This window comes from Drosophila virilis, chromosome 5, assembly GCF_030788295.1.
Source record: "Drosophila virilis strain 15010-1051.87 chromosome 5, Dvir_AGI_RSII-ME, whole genome shotgun sequence".
Taxonomy (NCBI): domain Eukaryota; kingdom Metazoa; phylum Arthropoda; class Insecta; order Diptera; family Drosophilidae; genus Drosophila; species Drosophila virilis.
Window position 1 is genome coordinate 4230847 of NC_091547.1, and position 19297 is coordinate 4250143.

General features: G+C 46.0%; 7 protein-coding genes across 9 annotated transcripts; 3 read left to right on the top strand and 4 right to left on the bottom strand.

Annotated features, from left to right (window-relative positions):
* The first annotated feature begins 14 nt into the window (after positions 1 to 14).
* Positions 15 to 1425, top strand: LOC6625694 (ATPase ASNA1 homolog). The gene is made up of 3 exons (XM_002048808.4): positions 15 to 230; positions 331 to 889; positions 947 to 1425. Exons 1-3 carry the CDS (start codon positions 118 to 120, stop codon positions 1283 to 1285), a joined length of 1011 nt encoding a protein of 336 aa, XP_002048844.1. The 5' UTR covers positions 15 to 117; the 3' UTR covers positions 1286 to 1425.
* A 130-nt stretch (positions 1426 to 1555) lies between these two features.
* sigmar (Tumor necrosis factor alpha-induced protein 8-like protein sigmar) lies at positions 1556 to 4670 on the top strand. 2 transcript variants are annotated; one of them, XM_002048807.4, is made up of 4 exons: positions 1556 to 1787; positions 2758 to 2834; positions 2973 to 3268; positions 3327 to 4670. In XM_002048807.4, the coding sequence occupies exons 2-4, from the start codon at positions 2771 to 2773 to the stop codon at positions 3600 to 3602; spliced, it is 636 nt and encodes a 211-aa protein (XP_002048843.1). In that variant the 5' UTR covers positions 1556 to 1787; positions 2758 to 2770; the 3' UTR covers positions 3603 to 4670. The 2 variants fall into 2 exon arrangements, with proteins under 2 accessions (XP_002048843.1, XP_015029547.1); XM_015174061.3 differs by lacking the exon at positions 2758 to 2834 and having other exon boundaries at positions 1558 to 1787.
* mRpL43 (mitochondrial ribosomal protein L43) lies at positions 4566 to 5524 on the bottom strand. Its single transcript, XM_002048806.4, has 3 exons — positions 5271 to 5524; positions 5103 to 5209; positions 4566 to 5035 (listed from the first exon to the last, which is right to left on the bottom strand). Exons 1-3 carry the CDS (start codon positions 5405 to 5407, stop codon positions 4701 to 4703), a joined length of 579 nt encoding a protein of 192 aa, XP_002048842.1. The 5' UTR covers positions 5408 to 5524; the 3' UTR covers positions 4566 to 4700.
* A 94-nt stretch (positions 5525 to 5618) lies between these two features.
* LOC6625580 (uncharacterized) lies at positions 5619 to 12851 on the top strand. The gene is made up of 8 exons (XM_002048805.4): positions 5619 to 6004; positions 6070 to 6507; positions 6596 to 7322; positions 7512 to 8506; positions 10039 to 10788; positions 10847 to 11074; positions 11283 to 12116; positions 12172 to 12851. The coding sequence occupies exons 1-8, from the start codon at positions 5996 to 5998 to the stop codon at positions 12787 to 12789; spliced, it is 4599 nt and encodes a 1532-aa protein (XP_002048841.2). The 5' UTR covers positions 5619 to 5995; the 3' UTR covers positions 12790 to 12851.
* Positions 8544 to 9772, bottom strand: angel (protein). 2 transcript variants are annotated; one of them, XM_070210236.1, is made up of 2 exons: positions 9656 to 9772; positions 8544 to 9589 (listed from the first exon to the last, which is right to left on the bottom strand). In XM_070210236.1, exon 2 carries the CDS (start codon positions 9553 to 9555, stop codon positions 8590 to 8592), a length of 966 nt encoding a protein of 321 aa, XP_070066337.1. In that variant the 5' UTR covers positions 9556 to 9589; positions 9656 to 9772; the 3' UTR covers positions 8544 to 8589. The 2 variants fall into 2 exon arrangements, with proteins under 2 accessions (XP_070066337.1, XP_015030232.1); XM_015174746.3 differs by having other exon boundaries at positions 8544 to 9763.
* Positions 12852 to 12940: 89 nt separating the features above from the next.
* On the bottom strand, positions 12941 to 15293 carry Pal2 (Peptidyl-alpha-hydroxyglycine-alpha-amidating lyase 2). Its single transcript, XM_002048804.4, has 7 exons — positions 14984 to 15293; positions 14708 to 14922; positions 14453 to 14651; positions 14280 to 14393; positions 14126 to 14213; positions 13968 to 14067; positions 12941 to 13909 (listed from the first exon to the last, which is right to left on the bottom strand). Exons 1-7 carry the CDS (start codon positions 15128 to 15130, stop codon positions 13606 to 13608), a joined length of 1167 nt encoding a protein of 388 aa, XP_002048840.1. The 5' UTR covers positions 15131 to 15293; the 3' UTR covers positions 12941 to 13605.
* Positions 15294 to 15714: 421 nt separating this feature from the next.
* Positions 15715 to 16588, bottom strand: St3 (Sulfotransferase 3). Its single transcript, XM_032436141.2, has 4 exons — positions 16484 to 16588; positions 16267 to 16422; positions 16120 to 16202; positions 15715 to 16058 (listed from the first exon to the last, which is right to left on the bottom strand). The coding sequence occupies exons 1-4, from the start codon at positions 16490 to 16492 to the stop codon at positions 15968 to 15970; spliced, it is 339 nt and encodes a 112-aa protein (XP_032292032.1). The 5' UTR covers positions 16493 to 16588; the 3' UTR covers positions 15715 to 15967.
* Positions 16589 to 19297: the final 2709 nt, after the last annotated feature.

Consider the following 19297-nt stretch of genomic DNA (forward strand, 5'->3'; position numbering starts at 1 on the left):
AAAAAGGAAAATAATCGTCGTCCGATATATTACATTTATTTCGCCATCCCTGGACGGCAGCCGAAACTTGCTTAAAATTTTACACAAAATTACGTGTCTCGATTGGAATTTCGCAATATGGTTGACAATCTACCGCCCCTAGAACCCAGTCTGCAAAACCTGGTCGAACAGGAATCTCTAAAATGGATATTCGTTGGCGGCAAAGGCGGCGTGGGCAAAACAACCTGCAGGTGAGACAGAGACAGTCCCAACAGCAGCACCAGCAGCAGCAGCAGCAGCAACAACAACAACAACTTTAATGCCGTGCAAATCCAATTAATCCATCCGCAGCTCCAGCTTGGCCGTGCAATTGGCGAAGGTGCGTGAATCGGTGCTCATCATCTCCACAGATCCGGCGCACAACATATCCGATGCATTCGATCAAAAGTTCACCAAGGTGCCGACTAAGGTGAATGGCTTTGACAATTTATTTGCCATGGAAATCGATCCGAATGCGGGTCTCAGCGAGCTGCCCGACGAGTATTTCGATGGCGAAAACGAGGCATTGCGTGTCAGCAAGGGTGTCATGCAGGAGATGATCAATGCGCTGCCCGGCATCGATGAGGCCATGAGCTATGCCGAGGTAATGAAGCTGGTAAAGGGCATGAACTTCTCGGTGGTGGTATTCGATACGGCGCCGACGGGACATACGCTGCGGCTGATCGCATTCCCGCAGGTGGTCGAGAAGGGTTTGGGCAAGCTGCTGCGTCTCAAAATGAAGCTGGCACCGCTACTGACGCAGTTCGTCTCCATGCTGGGCATGGCCGATGTGAATGCGGACACATTGTCACAGAAATTGGACGACATGCTGCGCGTCATAACGCAGGTCAATGAACAGTTCAAGAATCCGGTGAGCACTGGCCAAATCATATGTTCCAAGTCGCACAACTCATGTATCTTTTTGCAGGATCAAACCACATTTGTTTGCGTATGCATTGCCGAGTTCTTTTCCCTGTACGAAACGGAGCGTCTGGTCCAGGAGCTAACCAAATGCGGCATCGATGTGCACAACATAATTGTCAATCAATTGTTGTTTTTGGGCAAATCGCATAATAGCTGCAGCATGTGCGCATCTCGTTACAAGATCCAGGAGAAATATCTCGATCAGATTGCAGATTTATATGAGGACTTCCACGTAACCAAGCTGCCGTTGCTTGAGAAAGAAGTGCGCGGCCCGGAGAGCATTAAAACATTTTCGGAAAACCTAATGATACCCTACAAGCCGAAAGAAACGGCGCCTATGTAGGCATTTGTTTGTATGCATCGTTCTAGTTTGTAAGATTTTTGATGAACTTATTGTGTATATGTGGTTGCATGAAATATAAAAACCCAAATATGGTCTGGTGTCGCTTGCAGTCAATTTAAAAAATGCGGCTGCCTATTAAAGATTTATCGATATATTGATTTCAACTAAATCTGTGCAGGGTCACTCTGAAACAATCAGTGCATTCGATATGCCTGATTAAATATCGATAGCAAGTGGCACTAATTTGAATGTTTATATCGAGCACTTTAGTCATCTCTAAGTTTTATTTTGCGTCGTTTTGTTTGCTGCACAGCACTTTCGGGTTTTTGTTTTCTTCGTTGTTTTTAAGTCCTTGTCAAATGTAACACTACACTTAAACTTAGACCATTTCCAATCGCTAACAAATCTTAGTTTTTAACAACTATATCTGCCTGCTGCACACGCGCAACAACCAAACGAATTTCCTCAAGGACTTCTAGGACTGCACAACGAAGGCAAACAGGTGAGTTAGCTGTCAGTTAATTGAGCGCCAAACTGGCTCTAGCTCTGTGTGTGTGTGTGTGTGTGGGTGAGTTTGTATGCGATCAATAATACAACAATAGCCACCCCACAACACAAACAATCACCCACAATCGCCAACGCCACAACAATGTGTAATAATAATAACTACAACAGAATTTACTGCTGTTGTGCTTCTTTCATTTATAATATATATACACACACACACACACACAAGCGATAAAGTTGGACAACATTCATATGTGCTGATTGTTGTTGCTGTTGTCAACTGCCGCGTCGTTTGCGCATTTGCCTTTATGCAGCAAACGGCACATCCGCTTGAGCCGAATGCCACATTTGTCCTTGGCGAAGCCTCCTTCCTGGGGGCCATATCCATTGCATGTCGCGTGACCTTAAGCTATTTGCCAACGGCTCGACTAGAATATGCATATATATACGTATATAGATATTTGTCCAGTGTGTAGGGTGTTTGCTTAATTAAATTGGTCGCGAGTCGACCCATTTTTGGGGCTAGCTCCTTTTATGGCAACGGGCACGTATGCACCGTTAGAATAAACCAATAGAGAAAATTCCGTCAGTCGCATGAGGCGACACAACTTCCAATCAGTGTGTGGGGCCATTATTCACTCGACACTATCTTGAGATGTTTGAGGCAGCCTTTTATCAATAAGATACGCGCTCGTTACAGTGTTGCCAACTGTTGCTTTTAAAAAACAGCTAAATTCAATGTAAAAAATGCTAAAAATAGCGGAATTAGCTTGCTGCACAAAGTCAAAAAGTTGAGTTGCTGCGAGAAAAAGCTAAATTCACTCTTAGTCGAATTTGGCCGGAAATAAGCTGAACTGGCAACGCTGCTGCATTGGAATTCCCCAATTAAGTGTGTGCGTGTGTGTGTGTGTGTTGTTTATATGTATGTAATTCTTTATCAAACTGCATTGCTTGCTACTGGAAAGAGACAACAACAAAATGTCCGTCGCAGGCTTAAGACAGAGCCTATTGCTCTGGAGCGTTGACTACTGGAATCTGGAAGGTAAATTGAGAGATTTCCATAAAGTTAATTGATCTTCGGTTCAGTTTCAACTCTTCAGTTTCATCTGTTTTTTTTTTTTAAATTTGATTTACAATTCAAATAAGCTAAGCCCAACTAATAATGCCTCCCATGTTGCAGCTGTTATGGCGGACAATGTGTTCAAGTCGCACGATATTGGGTTACGCGCTCAAAAGAAAATACTCTCACGCATGGCAACGAAAAACATTGCGAAAACCTTTATTGACGGCACAACGGCCTCGCTGCTGGATAATCTGTACAGGCTGTGCAAGCTGCATACGGGCAATAAGGCGCGCGCCGAAAAGCTGATCAAAAATATTATCAAAATTGTTATTAAAATTGGTGTGCTGCATCGCAATAACCAGTTTAGCGCGGAGGAGCTGCAAAATGCGGAGAATTTCAAGCGTAAATTTCAGGTAAAGTACAAACACACACCATAAACATTTAAATGATAAGTGCGATTGTCTTTTGCAGAACACACAATTGTCCATCATATCGTTCTACGAGGTGGACTTCACCTTTGATCTGGCCTATCTGCAAAAGTCGATACAGGAGTCGCGTGTGGCGCTCAAATCGATTGTGCAGCCGCATTTGACGGACAAGTCCATTGGCCGCATCGACGAGGTGTTCGATTTCTTTGGCGATGCGGGCTTGCTGGAGCTGGCATTCAAACCGGATTCGCCATATCGCGAGGTGATGGGCAAAATTGTCGCAGACATTAACTCGGCCATGGAAACGGGCGACATATGAGCAGCAGAGGCAAGCTGCAAGCTATTGACAAAAAAAAAAGGGGCTATTATCAAACCAAAAACAACATGAGATACTAACAGCTAGTTAAAAGGCCTACAAAGTCCACCAAATAGAAAGTAACGTAGCGCGGCATAAAAGACACAAGAAATTGAAGAAAGAAGAGCGAAAAGAGGATTATTCCTTAATTGAATTGGTGATAACACAATTAACACTATTATGTAGCAGTCAAAAACGTCCAGATTGATTTAATTTAAGGCAATGTTAACATTTTTTTGTCGTTTAGATTTAAGAAGAAATGCATTTTGCCAAAGGAATTCACAAACAAACAAACAAACAAACTCAGATTGTAAACGCAAGCAAAATGCTTTTTATCAATGTATTTGTCGTTGATTGTATTCGTGTACGTTATAAGTATATGTAAAAGTCTGTCTAAATATTGTAGTCTAATATTTGATACATTTGTCTGTTTTGATACTCCAAAACTCGCTCTTGAAACGCAATTATATACTCGCTTCATATCTAAGAACTTATCAAATATCTATCTATATAATTGTATGCGTATTCACCGCGTATATATTGCCCTGTACTTAATATCCTTTTATCAAATTTCTGCTGATCTCCACAAGAGTTTCCTATCGAGCGAATTGTTGCACCCATATGAACGGAGTTTAAGCCATTGCATATTAAATTGATTAAAATTGATTAGTTAATACACATTCTAGAGTTGTTTGTAAACCCGATTTACGTATGTATTCCAGCCTCATGGCCACAGGCGTGCGGTTCAATAGCCTTAAGCACACTATTTATGATATTACCCCTCCCCAAATTGTTTATCCAATTAGATATTTAATGTACCCATAACATATCAAAAATATCACTTGAAATGTGCAACACAATATCATATATATATATATATAGATAGTTGAACGAGACAAACAGAATCCGTGGCACATATTTTCGATATTAGTGTTGATGTTTAGATTTTTAAAACATGTATTTATTTGTTTAGAAAACAAATTTATGTTGACTCCCAATAAAAGCAACAGCAATGATAATTATAAAACTCAACTAATGACTTACATTATTTGCCTAACAACTTCACTCGGCGCGTTTCTGCTCCAGCACATCGACGCCGTCGGCGCCTGCCTCCAGTTTCTGCTGCTTGAACAGCTCGATGAGCTTCTCGGTGGCCGTTTGCGGCACATCGAACGGCTGGGATGCTTCGGTGCTTGGGTAGGTTTGGCTGTGTGCATCGGGAGATCGCAGCAGAAACGGTGTCCAGGGTCCTTGTATAGACGGCACATCTGTGTGCCACATTTTGCGCAGGCGCAACGAGCTGGAGCTGCCGTTTTGCGTCTTCAGCAGCTCAATCCATTTGGTTATCTCGGCCTGTGTGCTGTTCCGGCAGCTCAGCCATTCGCGATCGCCATTCACTAAGGAGTTGTGTGTGCAATGCACATTAATATTATATTGCATGCCTTCCATACGGCAGCTACTTACGGTATTCGCCCACGAGAACAGGTGTGCGATGGCGTCGTGGTTTCACATAGACGACAATGCCGGGATTCTCCTTGGCAAAGTCCACCAAATGGTTTTCAATGAAGTCCCTTATCAATGAATTAGGTGTTGCACATAAGCACTATACATGTTTTGTTTATTTTTGCTTACCGCATGCCGCGACTGGAGCCGTTGTTCTTGCAGAACTTCAGTGTGAGGCGCTGCAGCTGGCAGACATAGCGGCCGAGGCCATTTTGTAGGGGTGCGCGCGGAAAACCGGATTTAAGAAACAGATGACTATTTGACATATTAAATGATTTTTAATCAAAATGCAGCCGTAGTTTCTGTTTTAATACAGACTTTCTCAATTTTCGTAACCAAAAGCGACGTAACCTCACGCCGTGTACAAACTGTCAGCTGTTGCTGCTGCTCTTAGACAGGGTTGTTCAACAGAGCTAAAAAAAGGGGGGGGGAGGGAAGGCAGTGTGCGAATAAGCGCATCAAATAAATAATTGCAAGGCGATAGCCCTAATTAAAAACAGGAATTAACGCATTTGCATTTGTTTGTGTGTTACAATGAGCTGGTAAAGTGAAATTGCAGTTGTTGCTGCTACGCACAAAACTCACAAACCGGTTTTCGTTGAGTGCGTGACACTGTGCGTCTAGCGTTTAACAGCCCTGCTTATTATAAGCGGCTGATAACGGCGAAAAGCGGCACGAAAGAGAGAGAGCGTCAATTTTGAATGCAGCAGCGTCGCGTCGTTTTTCTTTTGAGTTCGGAAAAAAGAAAAGAGAATTAGAAAACGTGCAACGTGTTCGTGGAGCGGGCACTGCGGCTGCATTTTCAATTGATTGCATTGCCTTATCAGTGAATTATTTAGCACAGTAGCACGATAATGGCCACAGTGAGTTCAATTTATAAATACATTTAGCCATTGCAATCTAATTGTAAACAAATCCCGGTCCACAGACTATTGCAGGTTCTAGGTACCCGCAGCTTTGCAAGGCTGCTGCAGTCAACAACAACGACGATGGCGACGATGATGATGAGGAGGAGGAGGAGGAGGATGAAGACGAGGAGGAGGCAGATGAGTCGGGCTCGACCAGCTCGTTTAGCTTACAGGAATGCATAAACGAGTTTCGTGCGCGCCGCATCAGACGTGTCTCCACGCAAAGCCGTGGCGAGGAACCAATAGATGCTACCGCAGCAGCACCCATCGCCGCCGATACGCATCTAATCAACCAGAATCTGTGCAACAAGGCGCAGGAGCGCCGGGGCAAACCGTGCAAGAACGGTTTCTGCTATTGCTTCACCAGCGACAGCGGCGACTGCGCATCGACGGCGCCGCCACGTGCCGCGTGGCACGTGCGTCAGCACAAACGCAGCAGGCGCTCCGAAAGCAATAAGGTGCGCTGTGAACCCTGCCGAATCCTCGTTTCAATTCAGAACAATTCACATAACTAACAACTAATATATGCTGCGTTTTTTCATACAGGTTGGCGTGGCACAGCCGCCGCCGAACAATCTGAATGGACAGCAGCGCCAGCAACCGGTTCAGTCACATCGCCACAAGCAGCCGGCCCTCATTGCGGGTCACACCTCCATAGCCAGCAGCCCGCTGACCGCTGTCAGTAGCCTGCACGCCGTGGGCGAGAATGCGCCGCTTATACACATTATACAAGAGCTGCGCGACAATTGTGTCATTTCGGAGGTGCGCGTCAACAGGGAGCAGCTTGCCCGTGCCAGCGCCAGCAATTCAACAGCAGCCAAGCTTAAAGTAGCTGCTCCAAAAATGCGCAAGACCGAATGCATAGACTATGCTCCCACGGCGCCCGTGCTCTCGAACATAAGCGAGCAGGAGACGCCGCCGGAGGAGAGCGAGCAGGCCTTGCAGACGGGCGGCAGCCTGCAATCGACACGGCGCAGTTCGCGTCGCAGTTCCAGCGGCGCAGGCGGGCGACTGCTGCAGAAGCGCCTCTCCCACGGACAGGTGAACTTCAAGACGCGCGACATGGAGCTGCCGCCGCCAAAGCCGCCGCGCCGCAGCTCACAGAGTCTCGATGGTAAATTGTCGCTATCATCGTTGAGCTCGACGACGCCGTCGGTGCGCGATGCCGAGCGCGTGTTGGATGAATTTCTGCGCAAGCATGGCGTCAAGCTGCCGGCCACAAAGCTGGAAAACTTGCCCAAAGCCAAGAGCAAGCGCAAATCCTATCCACTGGGTGAGTAAAAGGCGCACCAAAATAACTATTAACAAAGGTTTTGGCTATATTAGCTTTGCTATAACTATTTGGTAGTTAGTTTTAATGCTTTTCAGCTTAATATGCAATTTAAATTGTAGAAATAAATCAAATATATGGCTTTGATATATTCATGTGCTTCACTATAATATTGCTTGCACACTCTTTCAGCTGAAATTGAGAAAGCCGAGCGCATCGCTCCATTGCCCAGCTGCCCCTCGCTGAGCGATATTGAGCGCGTGGTGGAGTCCAAGCGCGGCGCGCACTATGTCAAAAACATACACATGGCCAGCCGCAAGAGCGCCGTGGCCGATAAACCGCTGAAGGAGTTCACGCTGGGCTGGACGGAGCCCAAGATCAACGATATGTTGAACTATGACACGGCCAAGCGGGCGCAGTTCAAGACGCACGCGGCAGAGCCAGCGCCTCAGGTGGCCAGCAATGTGGGCTGGCTGGCGCCAAAGATCTCGCTGGATACGGTTGATGGCGTTAGCGATAACCTGGCCGTCAACATGCAGCAGAAGCACACGCCCATCAAATATCCACGCCTGCCCGCCAGCAAGCACAGCAGCAGCCAGAAATTCATTTGGGGCGAACAGTGGCGACAATTGACGCCCTGGAGTGCCAATGGAAAGCGCACCGGACTGCGCAAGAAGTCCAAAAACTTTCTGAACAATTCCAAAAAGAAAATACTGCGCTTTGTCTCGCCCAAGAAGAGCAACCAGCAGCAGCAGCAGCAGCGGCAGGACCCAGAGCTAAGCGAGCGCCGCCGACCCACGCCGCGTCTCTGCACGGTGGGCGTCCAGACATCCGCCTCTCAATTGGATTTGCAGTCGCAGTCACAGTCGCCGCCGGGCAGCTATCATTCGCCCGTGCAGTCAACGCCAACAGTTAGCGCCAGACAGCATCAGTACAAGACTAGCTCCGAGCAGCCCTATTTTGATTTCGAGCGCAAGGTCAAGCCGCCAACGCCGCCCAAGAAATTGCCGCGTACACAGCGTCCGCGCAAGCTGAACTTTCAGTCAGCGGACAACAATCCCGCGACATATCGCTCCTTTCACAAGGAACTCGATCAGGATGTGACCATCACCAAAATGGGCTATCTGCTGGGCAGCATACGCGCCAAACTGGAGGCCAGCGATGAGCGCGCCCAGCGCACATTTCGGGTAAGTTCTCCTACTCTCATTTATTTATTTTTATATATACAGTTAATTTGGTGGCCTTTATTGATGGGGAAGACAGTTAAATGCTAGGTCAGTGCAAAGATAGCGCCAAGTGCATAGTGATCGGAGCCAAGATAGTGATTCGGTATGTTGCCCACATTCGAGCAACAGTTGATCGTGGGCAGCCTATAGATGCTGAGCACCTGCAGCTTTTGCTTGTTCTGCGGGCACACCGAGTGCAGTATATAGTCAACGGTGATCCAGTTATCCTGAAACGTGGACGCCGTATATTCACCAAAGTCCAATGCTTCAAAGTTTAGCGCCGGATCGTCCACAGCTATGGTCGTTAGCAGCTCCATGGGCGGCGCATGTAATTCCGAGTTAAAGTCGCCGGTTAGAATGACGGGCGTTGGGTAGGCTTCGTCGGGCTGCTTCGCATTGGCATCTATGGCAAAGCTGCGCAGCTCCGACAGCAGCTTGGTCACCTGGGCGCAGCGCACATCGTGCCGTTTTGGATTGTAGAGCAGATGCGTTGTGGCTATGATCACCTCCTTGGGCTCATTTATGACTTTTGTCTGGCCGACCGGCTTCAGTCGGAATTTGGCCAACAGCGCCACATTCTCACGATTCAGCAGCGGCACATTCGCATCGTAGAGCTCCACGCCCTGCTGAGCGAGCAGCTGCAGTTTGCAGGCATCGTAGATGATGGCACAGCCGTCGGTTCGACTGCCTGTCTTTTTTTTGTACACGTACTCCAGACGCTTGCCGCTGCTGGCTGTCAAACGCTGCACTAGCATGGGCAAATGGTCGTATTGCATCTCCTGCAGGCAGAGTATGTCCGGATCCAGTTTGTGTATCTCGCGGTGTAGACTTTGAAGGCGCTGCTGCCAGGTCAGCCATTGCTGTTTGATGTTTACGTAGAGGAATAGGTGCTCCATGAGCAGATCCTGCGCGAGTATGTTGTACGACAGCAGCTTGATTCTGGGATGCGGATTAGCCTCAAATTTTGGTGTTAGCGTCCATTTGCGGTTGTAGTCGTAGGGTTGCTCCATTTTACGGGCTGGCTGGCGCCTACTGTACAGGCCTCTGCGAAAGATTTGTATACTCATGTTAAGGGGTCGGAACGGGGATTTGGACATCTCATGCAAGTACAAGGATACGACAGTTTTCCAATGTTTTTGATCCCCTTTCCGACCAAAATATGAAAACAGCGCCAGCCAATCCAGTCCTACGCAGTCTTGTTATTGTGACCTTCGATATTTATTGCTAATTGCCATTCACAGTGCGATATATTGCTTTTTTTTTTTATCGAACATGTAATTGTGTATATACCAAATGAACTGGTTCAAATATATCAATTTGGTTCGTTATCGAGCATGTTGACAAGGCGCGGGTGAACTGGTTCAATTATTTAAATTTTGTTCGCTAAGCAAAACCTAGTTGGTAAACTCAATAACATTAATTAACTTAGTTCGCCTAACTTAATTACTTTTTTGTGAGTACCACGTTTAAAACTGGAATGTAACATGTTTTAGGAGAGTTCACGTTACACGCCCGTGGAGCAAACGGAGCTGCCATCTGATGGTATCGACTGCACCGATTCATCCAGCAACCGTTTGCAGCGCTCGGCAACAACCACATTGCGGCCGCGACGTGATGTACACCGCGAACCCATTTACTCCGAGATTGAAGAGGACTGCATGGTCATAAGCGGCAGTCCACAGTTTGATGTGAGAACAGAAGCGCAACTGGAGGTGGCGCCAACGCCGACGCCCACGCCCACGCCCACAACAAGTGCAACGGTGACTGCAACAATCAGCGAGCCAACGCCCGTGTCGTCACCTTTGCCATATCAGAAACAGCCAGCTGCAGACCTCAACGCTCTGTATGCGCAAGTGCAAAAGGCCAAGAAGGCGGCGTTAAAGCCAACAACGACGCCAAAAACAACTGCGGCGCCGCCCAAGGCACTGGGCCACTTTCTGCAGGAATCCCTGTTAAATGGCAGCTTCTTTCAGTTTATGCCGCTGCCAGATGAGCCAAGCAGCGACACCTCGTACACCATGTCCACCTCGAAGTCCATCAATGACGCGACGGAGCAGGCGACGCTGCCAATGCATCAATCGCTGAACAACATAAACGAACAGCACTCGCCGCCCAAAAAGAATCGCAATCTTTCCAAATCCGAGCTATCACTGCAGCGCAGTGAGATATTCCTAGAGAATTTGTGCCGCAGCGAGATGGTGCTGGACCACGATGACAATCTGCGCCTGGAGAAGGTGCAAAATGTAGGTGATTGCCAGATCAATGATCAATTTATTATGCTAACCTCTTGACTACTTGTAGACCTGCCTCCGGGCGAATCCGGCTGCAGCCGCTGCAGATGATGTGTCCTACGATATGCCAATTGAACTATACGATGACTATGTGCTGGAGGACGGCAATGCTAGCGGCAGCTCCTTTGCCACAAATGGGCAGAGCCAGTACGGCTCCGTGCAGCTGGAGCCGCCGCCGCCATCCTCGGATAATCAGAGCACGCCAAAGAAGCAGCAACAGCAGCGCTTTACGACTAAGGTAGAGATTTTTGTTGATTCCTATTAGTAGCTAAGGCTCTTCACTGTACACTATCATCGAACCGAAAACCCATTATAAATATAAGCTTCATGCGTATTTAGTTATAAACAAAAACCGCTTTCTGCTTCTTCTTTGCTTCATACCACACTTCAAATTGTTAATTACCTGTTCACAAATATGTAATCCGTTGCCTTGCGCCATTTTTCAGGCCACACGCGAGCTGTGCATCGATATAAACGATGGCCCGTCTGTGTCGGGCCATGCTGTCAGTCACAGCTGCCCGACTACTCCGCAGCAGCAGCCGCCCGGAAATGTGAAGCTGGCGCACAGCAGCCTCGACGAGCTGGCTCAGAGGCCGGGCAATGACAGCCAGTTGCTGTCAGTGAGCACATTGGCGCGCTATCGCCTGCTCAAGGATGCAGTGCGTCGCTCCTATCGCAAGGGCAAAGACTTCTTGCTGGCCGAGAAGCAGCGGCTGACGCAAAGTCTCAGTCTGTCGCGCAATCAGGCCAATCAAACTGAGTGCGAACTGGACAGCAGCAGCAGCTACTATGCCAGCTTCAATCTGGACTCGCTGCTCAACGAGTCGCTGACGACGAACGAGCAGCTGGCGCAGGCTGTTAGCATTTGCCGTCAAATGCCCGAGCTGGAGATCTCCGCCGAAATGGTGGAGGCGGAACGCCTGCTGCTCTTCAACACGCTGCAACGAAAGTCCGCGCCGTTGGGGCTCAGTGAGGCCACGCTGGCCGCTCGGCAGCAATGCCAGTCCCTGCTTCTAGACGGCTTGCATTTGCCTGTAAAAGCTGACGTTAGCCAGGACATGTTCTTCAACTACTACTACATCTGCACCGTAGAGTGCGAGGGTCGCATACGCTCCACACAGTCCATTGAGTGCCAGAATGGTGCCGCAGTCTTTCGCGATTGTGGCCTTGAGTTCTATAGCAGCGGGCCGGCGGAGGCGCTGGAGTTGCGCTGCCAAATCTTCATGCTGCGTCTGCGCAAGGTATCGACGTTATCCCTGGAGCCGGCCAAGACGCTGCTGGTAAGTAACGGGCTGGTCTTTTTTCCATCCTTACTCACAAACTCTGTCCTCCCAGAAACGTGGCAGCGGCAGCCTTGGCTCTGGCAGCTCCAGCAGCTCCTCGCAGTGTGATCAGATCGTATCGCGTTTTCGTCTGCACGCCTCATTCACACTGAAGGCCGCCGACCTGGCACCCTACGAGCTGGTGGCCAGTGAAACGCAACCCAGCGACAAATTGTGGCTGCGCACCTCGCGCACCTGGCAGCTGCCGCTGACGACGCACACAAAATCCACGAATTTAATGCCACAAATTGCGCTGAGCGGTCGCGTCGAGCTACGCCTGCCCAAGTCCCAATATGCGGGCTATCTCAATGTGCAGGATACGGATCCCAAGAACAAACACAACTGGAATCGTCGTTGGTGCACGCTCGACGGACTGCACCTGGCCGTTTGGCAGCACGAACACAATCTCAGCGGAGAGCCGCCGCTGCTGTCCATGCGGCTGGAGGAATGTCGCCAGGCTCAATTAGATGTGGCGCCACGTGAGCTGTGCGCACGTGCGCGCAGCTTTTGGCTGCAGTGTCCCAATGGTGAAGCCTTCTTTGCGACCGACACGCAGGCGGAGCTGGTCGAATGGCTGCGGCAGCTAAACGAGACTCTAGCATTTGCCAGACGTTGGTTGAGTGCCTCTTAGCAATTAGCTTATATTATTTATATTTCATTATATTTTTATATGTTTAGTGTTAGACTTTATAATTGTACTTTTGGTTATTTAGTTTGGGTTTGTTAACGTTTGCCATGCAAACTTAAGCTGAAAGTGTAATATCAAATGCTTTGTCTAGTCTAAGCAACACTCACATTCATACAGACTGTAGGGTATTTTGTTCTTAAGAGAAACTTTAAGCAAACTTCTTGTGTGTAGGCTGTAATACATGCACAACAACAACAACAGTTTATTACATACATAATTTACATGGATTATAATCATATGGATATATATTATATATATATATACGTTTGTATATATATATATTTGTGCAGGTTACAATGTGTTAAAAGGTTTAAATATTTTATAGATTGGTAATTTTCACGCCCACACGTACACAGACATATAAGCATACATTGGATACATATATATATATATTTGATATTTATAAGCTGCCTTTGTAATTCCATTTGCTCAATTACAGTGCAAAACATAAATTTTGAGGTTACGTTTGTTGTGGTAATTTGTTTGTCAAGCAATTTACATACTTATATTGTATATTATTAATTACTACTATTGATTTCTTGTTTAATTATATCAAAAACTGTTTGTGTGCATATTCTTCTGTCTCTATGGCTATTTTGATGCTTTGCTTTGCTTGTTGTTCGGCGCTCGAGATAATTTTTTTATGTTTAATTCTATTTTTTTCTTTTTATATTTTGGGGATATGCCGTTCGACTCTCAGATATATGTGTGTGCCTCTCGACCGTTCCTAGTGCGCGTGAATTGGTAACCAATAGTACCTCAAGCCAAAACGTATTTCCAGACGCGATTCGTCTGGTGGTTGGTGCCCGTCTCTGTCACATACAGGGCCGAGCCATTGACGCTGACGGCTATGGAATGCGGATTCTTGAACTCGCCCCAGTGGCCAATGATCGTCTCGGAGCGGGGATCTATGGTAAAGCCACGCACCGGCAGCATAGAGGTGGGTCCATTCACTGCGAACACTATGTCACCATAGCCACTGACGCCAAAGACGCGACCTAAATCTGGTTCCTGTATGGTGGCCGCCGGTTGACCCTCGCCATGCGACGACTTAAGGCCAGCTCTGCAAAGAGAGAGAATTGGGATTCCTTAATTATCAGCATACGTTTCTGAATACTCACTTGGGGCACACAACGCGCATATTTTCGCGGTCCGCAATGCACAGCAGGTCCAAGTGCTCCAACAGGGTAATTGCATGCGGCACCTGCAACGAGAGGAATTCTACAAGGCGCTGCATTGTTGAGCTATTACTAGCAAGAATAATATTATGCATACGCACCGGGTGGTTGGGGAATGCTGCGCAAGAGTTTGCCAGCGGCATTAAACTTGAGTATGCGACTATTACAGTAGCCATCAGCTATGAAGAACTGAAAAAAAAAAGGCGAAACGGATTAATGGATACAATTCAATCGATTTAAAGGTGTGGCTAATACCTCGCCTGTTGTGGCCACAGCAATGGATGTGGGCTTGCACAGTTGCTTGACAGAGGCACCCGGGCGGAAACGCTTGCCAATCACCAGCTGCGGCTTGCTCTCAAATGGCCGGAACTGTAGGTGTTAGAGAGTTAACATATTAAATTGATAGCTTATGCAGTTGGACAGCCCACCTTAAAGGCCTGATGCATGGCCACATCGGTTATCCAGTAGTTGCCGTGCGCATCAATTGTCATGCCGTGCGGCATATAAAACATATCGGAGCCCCAGCCGGTTTTGATGGCGCCCGTTTTGGGATCCAGCACATAGATGGTCTTCTCCTTGATGGGCCCATACTCGATAAGATAGTAGATGTTGCTCTCATTAAATGTGCTGCATTGGATAACAATATGTGACAAACACTTGTTAGTGGACAGATGTTGACCTACTTTACATCCCAGTAGCGGTCAGCGCGATGGAAAATCACTGGATTGCCCTCGGGGTCAACGGAAACAGCTGTTACTTGTCCAAAGCTATGCTGATCTGTTGGCCAATTCTCCACGAGCACAGGCACGGGCACACTGGCCGCTGGTATGGGCACATTGTCGTAGCTACGTTGATTTTGCAGTGCCAGTTCGTCGCCCGCCAAAGGCAGCTGCTTGGCCTACAAATAGGAGGGTGGGGTTACGCTGACTATGAGCCATCTTTGGCACAACAGAACCTACCTCCATGCGGCGCTTAATCAGCTCCCTGACCTCGTCGAAGAAGCGTTCATTGAGGTTTAGGCCAGCCTCTGGCAGGTGGTTGCCACTGACCTCAGTCAGTGTGCCCAGACCAAGCGCCAGCAGCGCCACAAATAAAATGCGTCGCATTTTACACTTAAAAATCGAGAGCCTGCGTTTATTTACACTTTTTATTGAACTGCACTTGGTGTTCGTCCTTTTTTTACACGATTTTCTTGGCTGACGAGCGCGTTGGCTGCCTTAACATCTGTTGGAGTTATCTATATGTTGAGCTGGCAATAACTGAACTGGCTCGGGGCCAACACACGCACAGCACCTACGCTTTTCGCTTTCATTGCGAACGCATGCGCCTGGCCAGCACCGTGGGACGCCAGGCGCCAAAACAGCTGCAAGTTATATGATGGCTGTGGCAATAAACCGTTTGTGCCACGGTGGCACGCACACAGCTACAGATGCTTTGATTGAAAAGCGTTTATTGATTTTCCAATTGACAAAATTGAGCGCTAAAAGTTAGGCAACAAAATGGCCGCTCTATGCAAATGTTCGATAATTTTATTATGCACACATATCGATAACACAAGTTAATCTTCTTATGCATACAAATCGATAACACAAGATCCAACATGTACGTGCACACAGGCAGGCACATATGTATATGCATGTGTGTGCGAGACTTGTTTGTGTATGTTAATTGATATGAAAATGTAGTGCAATTAAAATGCATTAATTTCCGTATATTTAACGTTGCTTTATTTTTTACGATCACTCGCATTGTTTGCATTGAATTTGTAACCAATGGACATGTAATAGCATAGCTGCCATTTTAGAATATTATTTTGTAGGCCACTTGGGAAATGGTTGCATACTGTCAGCAGTCAGTGTAGCTGCTGTTGGTGTTGGTTTTCATGTTATTATTACTGTTGTTGCTGTTATAGCTGCTGCTGCGATATGTGTGACGTCACGCGCTCAGCGCTCAACGGTGCCCAATGCCAGTTGGGTCCAAATATAGCCGGTATCTGTCATGGAACAGTATGCATTGTAATAACGTCCCGGCGAGCTGCGAAAGAGAAAATTAAATAATTTGCAAAGGATTTGATGATGCCATAGAATTCACTTACCGGCAATATGAGTATTGTGGGCACTTGCAGCGAAATAGATTCTGAAACTCCTCCTTGCAGACCTCATTCCACCAGCAGGTGCGCTAAAGTGTGGCCAAAGTTTGTTAATCTCTGTTAAAATACACATTTAATTGGACCAGCTAATACCTCGGTCATGTAACCATGCACGCTCTGGTCCGAGTAGCGCTTGTTCTGGTGTCCATCGTCCGTGGCGTGCAGCGGACTCAGTGCCATGGCCAGCATCAGCACGAGTAGCCAACATCCGTGTCCAGTTCTGGGCAGGCTAAATGTCACGGGCAGCGCCTAAAAGCGTGCAACAGCAATTTAAATACGTAGAAAACTTTCAGCTTATCATTTGTCACACCTTTTGCATTGCGTTGCGTTTCGTAATTGCTGTTTTTGTTATGTTTTCGCCACTCTTTCGCGAATCACATGACGCTCTGCCGAAGCTGGAGCAGACACCGACACACACACAGACACTAACACACACACAGACACCGATACAGCTGCATGTCCTGTGGCAAGTTGGCCGCTGTTTTGGCTTTGGCCTACTTTTGGGCGTCGCTCGGCTTCAGCTTTGACTACGTCGGCTACCGTTATTTCACGCACACGCACAAGCACACGCACACACACACACGCACACACACACACACACAACCACACACAAATTATTTTCCAATTTGAGGGCTGCTTAAATACAGGGTGTTTCTGTAACTAATACAAATGCCCTGTATCTTCATACAATTTTGTTCGTAAACTAGCGGGTATTCCCCGCCGTTGCCCGTGGTACGCATAAAATAAATAGACAAAGAGCCAAACATCGGGAAAATTAGAACAGTGGGAAATTTTTACCAATGTCTATATGAGATATTTTAGGATACCATTTTTACAAGAATTTCGACCAAAAATTATGTTGCCAGATTTAGATACACAATTAACCTAGAGGTCAAACCATGCACAAAAAGGCAAACCTTATGCAAATCTGTCGAGTTTTGACCGAGCTTATGGGGTTGGGAAATTTCGACCTATGTCTATATGATATATCTTGGGGTACCATTTTTACATGAATTTCGATAAAAAATTATGTTGCCATATTTAAATGCACAGTTAATCTCGAGGTCAAACCATGCACAAAAAGACAAACCTTATGGAAATCGGTCGAGTTTTGACCGAGTTATGGGGTTGGGAAATTTTTACCTATATCTAATGGGATAATTGAGGGTACCATTTTTACATGAATTTCGACCAAAAATCATGTTGCCAGATTTAAATGCACAATTGATCTAGAGGTCAAACCATGAACAAAAAGACAAACCTTTTGGAAATCGGTAGAGTTTTGACCGAGTTATGGGGTTGGGAAATTTTTACTATGTCTATATGAGATATTTTAGGGTACCATTCTTACATGAATTTCGACCAAAAATGATGTTGCCAGATTTAAATGCACAATTGATCTAGAGGTCAAACCATGCACAAAAAGACAAACCTTATGGAAATCGGTCGAGTTTTGACCGAGTTATGGGGTTGGGAAATTTTGACCTATGTCTATATGAGATATCTTGGGGTACCATTTTTACATGAATTTCGACCAAAAATTATGTTGCTAGATTTAAATGCACAGTTAATCTCGAGGTCGAACCATGCACAAAAAGACAAACCTTATGGAAATCGGTCGAGTTTTGACCGAGTTATGGGGTTGGGAAATTTTGACCTATGTCTATATGAGATATCTTGGGGTACCATTTTTACATGAATTTCGACCAAAAATTATGTTGCCAGATTTAAATGCACAGTTGATCTAGAGGTCAAACCATGAACAAAAAGACAAACCTTATGGAAATCGGTCGAGTTTTGACCGAGTTATGGGGTTGGGAAATTTTGACCTATATCTACATGGGATAATTGAGGGTACCATTTTTACATGATATTGCGAGTACCATTTTTACATGAAATTCGACCAAAAATTATGTTGTCAGATTTAAATGCACAATTGATCTAGAGGTCAAACCATGCACAAAAAGACAAGCCTTTTAAAAATCGGTAGAGTTTTGACCGAGTTATGGGGTTGGGAAATTTTGACCTATATCTACATGGGATAATTGAGGGTACCATTTTTACATGATATTGCGGGTACCATTTTTACATGAATTTCGACCAAAAATTATGTTGTCAGATTTAGATGCACAATTAATCTAGAGGTCAAACCATGAACAAAAAGACAAACCTTATGGAAATCGGTCGAGTTTTGACCGAGTTATGGGCTTGGGAAATTTTGACCTATATCTACATGGGATATTGAGGGTACCATTTTTACATGATATTGCGGGTACCATTTTTACATGAATTTCGACCAAAAATTATGTTGTCAGATTTAAATGCACAATTGATCTAGAGGTCAAACCATGAACAAAAAGACAAACCTTTTGGAAATCGGTAGAGTTTTGACCGAGTTATGGGGATGGGAAATTTTTACTATGTCTATATGAGATATTTTAGGGTACCATTCTTACATGAATTTCGACCAAAAATGATGTTGCCAGATTTAAATGCACAATTGATCTAGAGGTCAAACCATGCACAAAAAGACAAACCTTATGGAAATCGGTCGAGTTTTGACCGAGTTATGGGCTTGGGAAATTTTGACCTATATCTACATGGGATAATTGAGGGTACCATTTTTACATGAATTTCGACCAAAAATTATGTTGCTAGATTTAAATGCACAGTTAATCTCGAGGTCGAACCATGCACAAAAAGACAAACCTTATGGAAATCGGTCGAGTTTTGACCGAGTTATGGGGTTGGGAAATTTTGACCTATGTCTATATGAGATATCTTGGGGTACCATTTTTACATGAATTTCGACCAAAAATTATGTTGCCAGATTTAAATGCACAGTTGATCTAGAGGTCAAACCATGAACAAAAAGACAAACCTTATGGAAATCGGTCGAGTTTTGACCGAGTTATGGGGTTGGGAAATTTTGACCTATATCTACATGGGATAATTGAGGGTACCATTTTTACATGATATTGCGAGTACCATTTTTACATGAAATTCGACCAAAAATTATGTTGTCAGATTTAAATGCACAATTGATCTAGAGGTCAAACCATGCACAAAAAGACAAGCCTTTTAAAAATCGGTAGAGTTTTGACCGAGTTATGGGGTTGGGAAA

What these genes read in the sequence shown, in the direction of transcription:
- LOC6625694 (XM_002048808.4), top strand. Translation starts at nt 118, where the DNA reads ATGGTTGACAATCTACCGCCCCTAGAACCCAGTCTGCAAAACCTGGTC. An exon ending in GTGGGCAAAACAACCTGCAG is followed by an intron (nt 231 to 330) that starts GTGAGACAGAGA and finishes ATCCATCCGCAG; the next exon opens with CTCCAGCTTGGCCGTGCAAT. An exon ending in ATGAACAGTTCAAGAATCCG is followed by an intron (nt 890 to 946) that starts GTGAGCACTGGC and finishes ATCTTTTTGCAG; the next exon opens with GATCAAACCACATTTGTTTG.
- St3 (XM_032436141.2), bottom strand. An exon ending in TGCATGGTTACATGACCGAG is followed by an intron (nt 16,203 to 16,266) that starts GTATTAGCTGGT and finishes GCCACACTTTAG; the next exon opens with CGCACCTGCTGGTGGAATGA. An exon ending in CCACAATACTCATATTGCCG is followed by an intron (nt 16,059 to 16,119) that starts GTAAGTGAATTC and finishes TCTCTTTCGCAG; the next exon opens with CTCGCCGGGACGTTATTACA.
- angel (XM_015174746.3), bottom strand. Translation starts at nt 9,642, where the DNA reads ATGTCCAAATCCCCGTTCCGACCCCTTAACATGAGTATACAAATCTTT.
- mRpL43 (XM_002048806.4), bottom strand. Translation starts at nt 5,407, where the DNA reads ATGTCAAATAGTCATCTGTTTCTTAAATCCGGTTTTCCGCGCGCACCC. An exon ending in GGCTCCAGTCGCGGCATGCG is followed by an intron (nt 5,210 to 5,270) that starts GTAAGCAAAAAT and finishes TTCATTGATAAG; the next exon opens with GGACTTCATTGAAAACCATT. An exon ending in TGTTCTCGTGGGCGAATACC is followed by an intron (nt 5,036 to 5,102) that starts GTAAGTAGCTGC and finishes ACAACTCCTTAG; the next exon opens with TGAATGGCGATCGCGAATGG.
- sigmar (XM_002048807.4), top strand. Translation starts at nt 2,771, where the DNA reads ATGTCCGTCGCAGGCTTAAGACAGAGCCTATTGCTCTGGAGCGTTGAC. An exon ending in TGACTACTGGAATCTGGAAG is followed by an intron (nt 2,835 to 2,972) that starts GTAAATTGAGAG and finishes CCCATGTTGCAG; the next exon opens with CTGTTATGGCGGACAATGTG. An exon ending in ATTTCAAGCGTAAATTTCAG is followed by an intron (nt 3,269 to 3,326) that starts GTAAAGTACAAA and finishes TGTCTTTTGCAG; the next exon opens with AACACACAATTGTCCATCAT.
- LOC6625580 (XM_002048805.4), top strand. An exon ending in GCGCAAATCCTATCCACTGG is followed by an intron (nt 7,323 to 7,511) that starts GTGAGTAAAAGG and finishes ACACTCTTTCAG; the next exon opens with CTGAAATTGAGAAAGCCGAG. An exon ending in AGCCGGCCAAGACGCTGCTG is followed by an intron (nt 12,117 to 12,171) that starts GTAAGTAACGGG and finishes CTGTCCTCCCAG; the next exon opens with AAACGTGGCAGCGGCAGCCT.
- Pal2 (XM_002048804.4), bottom strand. Translation starts at nt 15,130, where the DNA reads ATGCGACGCATTTTATTTGTGGCGCTGCTGGCGCTTGGTCTGGGCACA. An exon ending in CCATGCATCAGGCCTTTAAG is followed by an intron (nt 14,394 to 14,452) that starts GTGGGCTGTCCA and finishes TAACACCTACAG; the next exon opens with TTCCGGCCATTTGAGAGCAA. An exon ending in ATGCGCGTTGTGTGCCCCAA is followed by an intron (nt 13,910 to 13,967) that starts GTGAGTATTCAG and finishes CTCTCTTTGCAG; the next exon opens with AGCTGGCCTTAAGTCGTCGC.